This window comes from Strongylocentrotus purpuratus, unplaced genomic scaffold, assembly GCF_000002235.5.
Source record: "Strongylocentrotus purpuratus isolate Spur 01 unplaced genomic scaffold, Spur_5.0 spur5_scaffold_14, whole genome shotgun sequence".
Taxonomy (NCBI): Eukaryota; Metazoa; Echinodermata; class Echinoidea; order Camarodonta; family Strongylocentrotidae; genus Strongylocentrotus; species Strongylocentrotus purpuratus.
In genome coordinates this window covers 34,055,948-34,068,584 of record NW_022145599.1, presented here as the reverse complement: position 1 = coordinate 34,068,584, position 12,637 = coordinate 34,055,948, and the positions used below count along the sequence as shown (strand labels likewise).

The 12,637-nt window shown below is 36.9% G+C and overlaps 1 protein-coding gene across 1 annotated transcript; it reads right to left on the bottom strand.

Moving 5' to 3' along the window:
- Window positions 1–3,558: 3,558 nt before the first annotated feature.
- On the bottom strand, window positions 3,559–9,342 carry LOC115923860 (homeobox protein unc-4 homolog; the record flags this gene model as incomplete). Its single annotated transcript, XM_030985250.1, has 4 exons — window positions 9,210–9,342; window positions 8,283–8,560; window positions 5,233–5,487; window positions 3,559–3,630 (listed from the first exon to the last, which is right to left on the bottom strand). Coding segments are annotated over exons 1-4 (738 nt in total), but the record flags the coding sequence as incomplete, so codon positions are not given.
- Window positions 9,343–12,637: the final 3,295 nt, after the last annotated feature.

Below are 12,637 nucleotides of genomic sequence, written 5' to 3'. Positions count from 1 at the left end.
TGTTTTTAATATAGTGATCGTCTTACTACTCAACATTCTCCTCAAGATCGTCATCTTTGCCCCTTTTATTTATCGTCGCATTAATTATTATCATCTTCGTCATCATCGCCATAATTATCATCATCCTGATCATCATCACCACTATCATCTTCATTATCAACATTTTAATGACCTTCATCATCGTCGTCACCGTCTTCCTCCTTCTTCTTATCATTTATTTGTAATTATAATCATGTTTTTTTTCCTGTCAATTTTCTTTTAGTCTCCTTCGCCTCGGATTGCCATACCGACGGTGTTCTACGGTCTAATTAATCATATTTTCTTCAAAATAAACGCTGGAGTGGAGAATCAATGACAAAACAATTACTTTCTAATTAATTACGACTTCTTTTCATCGGCTCAAAATTAGCAGATTCAATAAGGTAATGGCCGGGTTGCTTTGCAAGAATTCACCTGATTAATTCTATTTTCAAAACGTCTGACATTTTTTTCTAGGGACTGAATAGCAAAGGTCTCATGAAGGTAATTTTCTTTCATGACTGCCAATCCTCAAACCAGTAATACATTTGCTCACTCAACTGTCGATAATCGCTAAATTAATTGGTAGTGCATAAAAGGATTATTAAAAATGCATTGGATTGGTTGATTCTTTTACATAAGCAAGAAGGTAGAAGGGAGAAATAAATTGAAAAATGAAATTAATGGCGTGCAACGGATGCCTAGATGACAGCAGAGGGGTTTATTCATATTCAAAATATACACAGTAGACAAGAAAAGCTAATGCGGAAAGCATGTTTGGTAGTTACGGCAAAAAACACAACAGCAAATAAAGACAAAAACAAACACAAATACTACTGGTCGTATGTAGGATAAAGATATATTTACCATTTTGTGTATGTGTTTTCCGAATACACCCTAATAACTTCATTTAATAAAGACGAACAGTACCATTCTCCCAGGCCTATCACATCCATAACCAAACGACTCATACCAGTGTCTTATCAGTGAACAATTCTGTCAAATTTACCTACTTTCACCGACACAACAGGTCTTCCACTGATGCTATTTAAAAAAAAAGAGAGATGATAATGATAACATTAAAGTCTCACTCTAACGATTGTAGCAGACTGTATTCTCCTTCTCCCAATCTTTACCGCCACCAATATACCCCCTCCTTCTCCTCCCGCTCCTCACCACAACCTCTTCCTCCTCCTCCTCCTCCTCCTCCTCCTCCTCCACCTCCGACGCTTCATCATTATCAGCATCATCATCATCAATTTATACATTTATAAAGCGCCTTTTCATAAGATACAAGGCGCATAAATAAAGAATAGAAACAAACAAAAAGAGACAACATTGTGAGACTATAGCAATTATTAAGTAAAGGGGGAAAAGAGCTCCAGCATTTGGGGGCAATAACGGAAAAGCCATATCACTTATGTGTACTGGTCCTAGGGACGGTAGGCGTTTTACTACTGGCTGATGGTGTATTATACATGGGTGTGTGTGCAAATGGAGTAGATCACCTAGGTATGCTGGGGCCTGATCATCCTCCACCTCAGCATCATCCTCCTCATCATCGATAAGCATTAGCTCTACAACCACCACTATCTCCACCACCACCACCACCAGCACCCCCACCACCACCACCACCACCACCACCACTAACACCACCACACCCCGCCACACCCCACCACCACCACCTACTAAACTACAACCCATTAATACACATCGTAGGTCAAATAATTCTATCAATGACCACAAACACCATCAACAGAAGGTACAAACTAATAAAAAAATATCAACTGACCACAATAACCGCAAATAATTATATCCCCCATCCCGACCATTATTACCCTTTCACACTCATTGCTCTGTGCTTGGAATGAAAAAAATAGGGTCAATGTATCAGTCAATACTTATTAACAGAAACACAAATGATATTCCTTATACTGTGTACCAATGACATTTATGATTCAACTAACAATATAAACCAGTAGAATGGCCTGTTATTCATGTTTGTATAAAATGAATATCAGCATAGTTTAATACTGTGCTAGATAACACCGTTTAGTTTGGGTTTTTTCCCGGCACAAACAGATAATTCAAACTTTTTTCACCCGAATCCCTAATACACGGTCCACTCACACCTAATTCTAAGCATGCACGTCCCCAGACAGACGTAATTAAGATAACCACTTTGCTGGACACAAATGAACCACACTTCAGTACAAAAAATAAATTGCCCACGAATGGTGATAAAATATCATTAACCGTAGAAGCGCCAATCCATGAAAATGAAGAAAATGAATTGAGCCTAATACGGTTTCTTTCTAACACATGACGTTACAAAAGTCGCCATCCCTCGCTCTCTCATTATCAAGGTAAAAACACAGTCGCTTTTCATTTTTCACGGTGGTTACTTTTTGAAGCACCGTCAAATTTGATGGAATTCACGACTTCTCTAAATGGCATTTTCTCATGGGTGAAATAGGGTTTAATGAATAATGATGAACAGGTTTTTAATGACACACATGCCACATTTTATCCCCTATGAACTATTTTATTGTAAATTAAAGAAAACAAAAAGAAAGAAAGGGAAAAACACGTACCAAGTCTTAACACTCTGAAAGCATGTGCGTAGATTAAACCTTGAATAATGCATAATGAAAGTTTTAATTGCTCTAAAGAGGTTTTAGAATTCGTTAATTGTCCTTCAAGCCGCGTGAATCTTCTAAGCAGACATAACAAACTTTAATAAAGAAATACAGTTTTATTTGAGTTTGCTGAGAGTCTGAAAATGGGGTTTTTGAATGAATACATTTCAAATTGATAACTGTACCAAAATTAAAAAGAAAGACCAAACAAAAAGAAAAAAGGCTGGACGACATGCTTCCTCTCTCTCTCTCTCTCTCTCTCTCTCTCTCTCTCTCTCTCTCTCTCTCTCTCTCTCTCTCTCTCCCTCTCCCTCTATCTCTCTCTGTATCTCTCTGTCTCTCTTTGTATGTCTCCCCTCTCTCCCCTCTCTCTTTCTTTCTTTTCTTCTCCTTTTCTCTCTCTCTCTCTATTCTTCTCTCTTCTTGGTCACATCAACCCATTTTCTCTCTCTTTCATTCTATCTGTTTTTATATTTCGAAATGTTGTTTAAATCTCTTTCTCTCTATTTAAGAAACCTTGAACGCTTTTCACGAAACACACCAAAGTGTAAATATTACCAACCATTTTATAGTACGCATATAAAACAGTTTCAAGTGTTTTATTCTACTACTAATAATAATATTTTTTTTCCTTTCTACTTTATATATTATTATTTCTTTTTACTAGATGTTTTCAATATTTCATTTGTGATATCCTCTGCAATTCGGCTTTTATCCGTGATGTATTAACAAATAGAACTCTACGGCCACCCATGATAATCAGATAAAGACACATAGTGTGATGCTCCATAATATCAGCTTGGTTAATCATTTATCATTTGTTCTTATGTACATCAAAAATGTACAGAAAACATATAACCCCCTAAAAAACAAATAAAGAAAAAAGGGAAGGAAAAGAAGAAGAAGAAGAAGAAGAAGAAGAAGAAGAAGAAGAAGGAGAAGAAGAAAAAAAAGAAGAAGAGGAAGAAGAAGAAGAAGACGAAGAAGAATTGTGGACCCCTTTGAAAATCAACTTAAGTTGAAAGGGCAATCCACCCCACTTGTGGAAAAAAAAAAGAAAAAAAAAAAATAAAAATAAAAGAAGAAGAAGGAGGAGAAGAAGAAGAAGAAGAAGAAGAAGAAGAAGAAGAAAAGAAGAAGAAGAAGAAAAAAAAAGAAGAAGAAGAAGAAGAAGAAGACGAAGAAGAATTGTGGACCCCTTTGAAAATCAACTTAAGTTGAAAGGGCAATCCACCCCACTTGTGGAAAAAAAAAAGAAAAAAAAAAAATAAAAATAAAAGAACAAGAAGAAGAAGAAGAAGAAGAAAAAGAAAAAGAAGAAAAAAGGAATTTTGTATCAACTTTAACATTCAAGAATCTTGTTATTAAGAAATATTAGGCATTCCTGTACAAAAATCAGCAAAGTCTTTAATCTCGCATTTTCCCAAGATTTACTCGTGAATGGCATTTACTCAATGATACGTTACCGTTGCCGAAAGAGGACAGCAAATAATATTTGACGAACATGCGAACCTCTTTCTAGTCACATAAGACAGATAGAACAAACTACTTCTTATCACAGATTCACACCATTATACCAGTAAATCTAATTGTATGCTAATTGCTTACAGTTTACTGTTTAAAATGTTTATCATTTCCAAAGAGTTAAAAAAAAAAAAAAAACCCTTATATCAGTGAAAATATTTTCAAATTACCATTACTTTAAATCAAAAGCTAATGAAACTGCATTGATAGTTTAAAAGCCGAATAATCTTGCTAACGATTATTTGTATTTCATTATTGATCACAAACAAAATGGAACAAAAATATTCATATTATATTCTTGTGTTCTTTACAATTTTATTCACAAATGCTAGAGTTTTCATTGTAACTATGCGCAAATAAATTTGTCTATAATCATGTTTTATCCTCGTCATTGAATATTCATTACACTACCATAGTACCATTTATAAAAACCACAGTTCTTTTAATGAATCGAATAATTCGAATGTGTGAATATGCAGATCATATTCCCGTGTCAATTTAATGTATTATGGATGAGGAGAATGTGGTAAAACATGGATTTAATGTCTCTTCCTGTTTATGCAGTTATAACTAAATTCTTAATTTGGTAATGTCCTCTTCTTAATATTCAGGCTTCATCATTTTCCGTAGCCTGTCCTAGTGATTTAGCCCTTTCCCTCAAAATCGCGATGCTATTGGCTTGTCTTTCATCTGACGTCACTCTCATGCGTGGTTCAATGGAACGTCGATCGCGCTCCGTCGTTTCGGATCCGCGCGAAATGGAAGGAGCAAAAGAAGTCGCCTGAGAGAAAAACGGTGACGACTCGGGCGGAAGAAAAAACTGGTCAATTTTTAACGGAGATGGCGCAGTTGCATTTGGTGAAAGCGTACACTTTGATGTCGTCGTTGAATCGGGAAGCGTGTTTTGATGTTGATGATGATGATAACGAGGAGGAGGGATTCGATGGCAAAATAAAGGAAAGTACGAATGACGAGGTGTTTGAAGAGGCGGAAGCCGAGGGGAGGCCGTTGGTGATGTCGGGCATAGTGGGAACATCAGTCGACGACTCACGTCTTTTACGATGTCGGCTCGAAACGGTTGACGATCACGCTGTTCATGGTGATGATGCTGAACCGAAGTCTTGGTCCCTTTAGCTAAACTTATAAACGGATATGGCATCTTTTTGGCTGCTTCTATGGATTCCGTCTTGGATAACCCTTTTAATTCTGCCGGAGAAGTGTCCGTTTTCTTGGGTGAATTTGGTACCTGTTTCCCACAGGTTCTCTCGTGTTTCCGCCACTTTGCCCGGCGATTCTGAAACCATACCTGAACGAAAAGGAAAGTGTGAAACATATTAAAAGAGGTTAGGGGTTTGGATTATAACCATAGCATTATATAGGCAAATACCTTTGGAATGGGATAATTTAATCTGGTGCCCCTTCCTCTGGTCTGTACACTCTATACAGTTAGAAATCATGTCTAAAGAGAAATTAAAAAAAAAAATCATGATACTTTAAACAACAACACGGACACATAAAATCAACTTAAAACCACATAGTAGTCTGCGTCCATTGTGTCCAGGCAGTGGACTAGTACGGATTATGTAATCATTCTAATGTCCACACATTATTTGGGTAGCACAAAAAGCTATTGATATTGTCTTGATACTGGTTGATTTCTCGAAAGTCTTGACGATCGAGTACATTGACGAATTTCAAAATGTCAAACAAAATCGTATTCCCCAAGTAAATTGAGTTGCGTCTTCAAGATTGCTAGGAAAATAATCGTCTTTTCGTTGTGCATCAAATTAGATTTGTGCAGTCCCTTGATGCATACGTATATTTACTGATGGACGTTTTCAATTCAATACATATATTTTGTTTCCAAAGTTTAAAACGTAAATGCAATAAAGTGAACATGAAAATAAATTTTACGACACAACTGCAGTGCCATTAGTAAAGCAATACAAACACATTCATGACAGTTTACAACGTGGTTTCGATTGAACATTATAGACAAGCCGTGTACTGAAATAGTAAGTCGCTATTGAATTGCATTGGCTAACATTGTTAGGGTCTGTAAAAAATGGAAGCGCTCACAAAAACGTTAGCGATATATCCATGCTATTTATCATTTTCATTTTCGAGCGTGTTGCCCGAGTGTTAATTGATCCTCCCTTAATTTATCATGATATTCGTATATATCTTTCTTTAACAGACGATAGCTAGGCCAAAATTAATGACCATCTTTACACAGCTGTGCCCGCAAAAAACGTCCCCCTTAGCAACCCTGCTATTCGCGGGAAACCTCCTCGAGTGATCTAGCCTCTCTATCATACCCGCTCAAGATACTAGCAGCTGAATAATAGACAACGCTGGAATGCTTGTAAGAAAGCTGCAATTTGTAAGTGGGAAGAACTTGTCACGCTAATTGTACGGCTGGTCTTATAATCGCCTGTACTAGGGGCTTTCAATTAGAGAAATTATCGTTCATTTACTCCAAGTGGTTAAGTGCCTACGATTCGATTATAAATTTGCGTTGCTATTGAGCTGGCATGAGGAGAAGGAATGGAATTTTCACCCATGCCAGATATTTGATGGATGAATCCGCAGACCAATGATCATCGTGAAAAAAAAAGGAAGGAAAGAGTTTTTAGGGGTATTTTAAAATGTTAGGGAAAGCTATCGTATATTTGTTAGACAAATTAGACATTGCGAGTGTTTATAACATTTAATTTACTCGTTTATTAAAAAACATTTGTCATGTACATGTATATTGATTTATAACAAACACCTATGCACGAGGTAAGCTTATAAGAATGGGTGCTTATTAAGAAACCCATTAAACCATTTACTATTATCATAACATGTACTATTTTGCAAAGAATGTATGAATAAAACATGACATAAATGATTTACAAAGATGCAGGATGATGATATTCTTATGTCATGTTTTATAGTTTGGGTTTGAGGAAGAGGAGGGGGCGAAAGACGGAAAGAAGTAGATGATATGAAAGGGTTAGCATGAAAAAAAAAGGCGGGATATGGAAATGGGGGAAAAAAGATGAGCAGATGAGGACAAATGAGAGGAGACGGAAAGAGGATGGAATAGAAACTGAAAAGGAGCAGGTTAGAACAGAGTAAGAAAATGAGGAAGAAGGGGAAGAGAGGATGGAAAAGAGCAGGGGAATTGGAAAGGAACGGGAGGGAATGTGAGGAGGGAAGGAAATTGAGAAAGGAGAAGAAATAAGGGAGGAAGGGGAGAGCCTGAATAGGAGAAGGAGGAGAAGATAGACAAGAACAGACATGAGGGAGGAGGAGGGGAGGAGGAGGATGTGGATGAGCAGGAGCAGGAGAAGGAAAGAGGAAGAGGAGAGGGAGAAGGAGAAGGAGGGAAAAAAGAAAAAGAGTACATCTCCCGGGGAGAGAAAGCATGCGAAATGAGAGGAAAGGAAGGGAGAAGGAAGACGAGTAGGGATGAGAGAGATGAATGGGAGAAAGGGGAATGAAAGAGAAGGACAAAGGAAGATGGGTGGAGAGGATAATGGTAGGGGGTGGGTCACGTGGGAGAGGAGAGAGAGGGAGAGAGAGAGAGTGAGAGAGAGAGAGAGAGAGAGAGAGTTGACGGGTGCAAAGAGAGAGAGAGAGAGAGAGAGAGAGAGAGAGAGAGAGAGAGAGAGAGAGAGAGAGAGTGTGAGAGAGAGAGAGAGAGAGAGAGAGTTGAGGGGTGCAGAGAGAGAGAGAGAGAGAGAGAGGGAAGAGGAGCGAGGGAAGGGGAGGAGAAATGAGAGACTTTGGGGGAAAGAGAGGAGGAGGTAGAAAACAAAGCAAATGAAACGAGGAGTAGGAGAGTAATTGTTGGGAGTATGAGAGAGGAAAGGAGAAGAACATGGCGAAACAAAATAAGTAGAAGTTGGGTCCGAGGGATGGGAGGAGGGGAGGATGAGAAAAGATCGAGGAGGGGGAAGAGAAAGAAGATAATAAAGTGTCGGAAGTGGAGAAGTAAGATAATTATATATATAGGAGAGAGTAAGGGGAGGAAAAGGGGCATCTGAAGTAGGAAATCTGGAAAATAGAGAGATCAAACTTAGGAGAAAATAAGGAGAACGAGATGCCACATACCTGAACTCTCGCCTCCATGAGGTCGAGTCTCATCGCCAGAGCTTCCCGCATGAAAATATCTGGATAGTGGGTGGTGGTAAACGCCCGCTCCAGCTCCTCCAGCTGCCATGCACTGAAGTTGGTTCGAACACGCATTCGACGAGGCTTTCGTCTTGACGCGACGTCGAGAGCCGAACCCGTCGAAGGGATCGAACATGAAGATGAAGAAAGAACCGCCACCGAATGAGGTGTCGACATCCCATCCACAACGCTATAACGTTCGGTGAACGGGAGGGACACTGCTGGGTAAGAATTTAGAAAGACATAATTATTTATCAATATTTTGGAACCATGAACTTATCTTTATGAATGATCAATAAATTGTTAGCGATAAATAATAGAGACACAAATTGCGTATTACTAAATATAATCCATTAATTTTGACGCTGCGGGTTGGAGATTAAATGCCAGATGATTATTTTATAACTGATTAGACATGTTTGAAGTAAGTGAGATAATTTAGGTTTTGTTGTAAAAGAATTCGTACAAACATTTCACACATACATTTAATACAGTCCTAAATAAAATATAATTATACAAACACAAGACTATTTGACAATTATTGCTTGAACTTTTGTTTCTTTATTATAACTTTTGTATTTTCAAAATATAGATTGAAAGGACATCTACGATTAAAAGATATTTCTTCATTTACAAATATAAGCAAACCTGCTTTATTGACCACCTGTATAGAAGGACCACCTGTCTGTACAGACCACAGTTCTTTTCTCACTTGAGCTATCTTTATAAACAGGTTTCACTGTATCCAAAAAAAGAAACTTTGGTAAGTGTTTTGTCACAGGGTCCCCCATTTTTATCTCTTTTTTGTATTAAAGATAGAACAACAATAACTGGAAATAAGTTTGCAGAATAATGACATTACAATACCTTTCGATTGTACCCCTGTTCTTGAAGCGATCCTGAATCCTTGATGATCGTTTTCCGTCTCGTCACCGTGGTCGTAACATTTTTCAAGACCCAGAATATTCTCTATGCTGAAGCTAAGGTTTCGAGTCGACATCTTATTGCACCCAAGGTGAGATCTCCAATTAAAATACACTTAAATGTTCAAACTTTCGACACAGCTGTGTTATCTTCAAAAATCTTAGTAATTATTAAAACAAAAAGACAAACGTAACAGCTCTGCTCATGTTGGTGGTAAGAAAAGAAGAAGGTAATTCTACTTCGCGTCGAAATACATTAGCCGGTCTTCTTTTCCTTGGTAAATAAACTTTATACCCTGATTGCGTTAATATTCAAATAGAGACGTAGAGCAGATGAGATGGATTTTTTTAAAAGTCGTCAAGTTATAATTGGGAGACGTTTTAATCCAAAGTGTCCTAATGAAGATGATTCGAGGATGATCAGAACTAGACGAAGAGAAGGGGAGGATAGAAAGTGCACTAGGAGGCTGGGATGAGGAGAGGTTTTATAGGGTGAGAAAGTTAGACTGCCTGGTGATTCGGGAATTTGAAGTCCACGAACCAGCAGTGCATGATGGGAAGAGATTCTTCAGGATTATTGTACCAGTCTTTCTTTTTTTGGTGGGGGATCTTTAATTAGATGTTTGAGCCATCTTATTTCTTTGTTAGAATTATCTTGTTATAATGATTCTTATCATTCCAATGTAAAAACATAACTTACGGATTAGTGGATTAAACCTCGTGTCTCCTGCCCTATTTCTCTCCCTTTCTCTTACACTCTCACACACTCTCCCGTTCCTATATTTACTTTTATATCCATACCATCCTCTTTACTCCTCTCTCTCCTTGCCTGTCTAGTTTTCCCTCTTCTATCCTCTCTCTCTCTTTCTTTCTTTCTCTCTCTCTCTTTCTCTTTTCATCTTTCTCTCTCTTTCTCTCTCTTTCTCTTTCTCCATAGCTCTCTTTTTATAACTATTTCACTCTCTTTCTCTTTCTCTCTCTCTCTTTCTCTCCTTTTCTCTTTTTTCCTTCTCTTTATCACACACTCTTTCTCTCTTCTGCATCTCTTTCATACAATTACTTTTAGTTTTCTTTTCTGTGTACCCATTTATAATTCTTTCCCCTTTTCAAACCCTTGATAGTCCTCTTCATTCCTAAGCCCGCTCCTCCTGTCCCCCTTTTTTTTTCTCTAGTTCATACTTTCTTTCCCCTCTCTCCCTCTATCATTATTCCCTACGTTTTTTTTTTTATATTCTATTACTATTTTGATTCATTTTTTTTAAAATTCATTAAAATTACTTCATAACCAGGAAGGTCATTTTTGACCACGAAAGTTAGAAATTTAAACGGATATGGCAAAAGGATATTATGAAGGATATTATGAAGGAATATTGTGAAATCATACGCAAATAGACTTTTGTAACAAGAGAAAATTGAATGCATGAAGTTAAAGAAGACGTGATCTTAATAAATGACATATTACATAAAAACTAAATATGAACTTGAACAGTGACCACCCCTCCATTCATATGTACACACTCAAGCGCATAGACGAATGAAGTTCACAGACAAAATACCAATGTGAAAATATCTACATTTCCCGTTTTGACAAAACTCAGGTGTCAGCGTGATTCACTCTTTAGGAATTTCCCCTGAAAGCAAAATAAATAGAATGAATAACACAATACTACATCCTTTTTTAATACACAAATAACACAGACTTTCCTCATCTCCTCGTTTTTGATAGTCTCATTGGTTCCCACGGCAAAAGAAAATAGTTGTACTTTCATGAACTGTTTTCAGTCAAATTCAATATGATAATTGTCATAATCTGATCTGCCTTGTATAACTAATTGCCCAAGGTACCTGAGGGTAACCTGTGTGACGTAGCAGATTCATTTACACCGAGAAGAGATGATATTTGTATTAAAGCGGGGTCATTGTCCATTATGTTCCCAATTATTGTTCATACAACAGTCGACCGAATCAATATTATTTCTTATAGAACACGGTTAATGACCGGTTTGATACAAGAATGATAATGGAGGGAAAGGGTGGGGGAGGGGGGATTTCCTTTTAAATAGTGAATGATTGAATTGTTAAACATTTTAACATTCTTATCTTCTAAACGTTTATCATTCTGCCGAAAAAATGTAAGCATATATCATTTTTGTTCCATTATAACGTCGGAAATCTTTCCTTTGTGAAAGAAAATAGTATTTGACACATGAATTTCACAATCAATTAACCATTAAATCAATCTATCAATCAATCAATCAATCAATAATTCAATTAATCATTCAATTGATCATTTAATTAATCAATCAACCAACCAATCAATCAATCAACCAACCAATCAATCAATTGTATCAATTGATCCATAAAAAAATCCATCGATTCATCCATCAATAATCTATCAACTAATCAATCAATCAACCAATCGATAAATCAACCAATCAATCAATCAATCATTTGAATCAATCATCCAAACAAAAAATCAATTCATCCATCCATCATAATCAACCAATCAATCAATCAATCAATCAATCAATCAACCAACCAACCAACCAATCGTTTAACATTCAACATCAAAACTCAAACACTGAACACAGATTGAATCGAGATTATTCCAGTCGTCTTCAATTGACATCTAAGAATAAAACCTAACACGTCACGCACCAACAAGAATTCGAGAGGGTGGTCCCACGGTCCCCGAGGCATCTTCATCGGAATACAACCAAATAGTAACGGGGAACTCCGGGCCTGCAATTTGTCTTCCTCTGGCTGATTCCATAGTTGTTCTCAGCATGTTGCCCACTTTCTGTTCGTTGTGTTTCAAACCCGATATCCAATAATATTTTCTTGAGGGGCATAATTTAAGCCTTGAATTTCATATAAGATGGTCTTTCTGCTTTATCTCAGATGAACGATATAAATCCTATTTCTGCGGGATGATAATTTCGTTTCAATTTGCGCGGTTTCCTTAATAAGACATACCGTTCACCGTTATTCTGTATATTTCTTCTTCAATCACTACTACATGTAGTCTATATATATATATATACATATTGATTGCCCGTTTGCTTTTATGAATGTGTTTTCCTCTCTTTAGCTTTCTTTGTGTCTCTAGTATATCATCCGGTCAATAGTTTTACCTGTGTCTCAATATCTCTGTCATTTACACAATATTGACACATTTTGAATTAAAAATATAAATATTTAACCATGATTAAGAATAATAAGCGTTTAACAGGACCTTGATTAGTTTTTTTTCTCCACATTATCACTTAGCTCAAGATTCTTAAAAAAAATTCTGGGCACATATTCATAAAGCCTCCCTAAGCCTAGTTGTCAACAAGTATATACTAGCCTCTACTTTAATAATTAATGGAA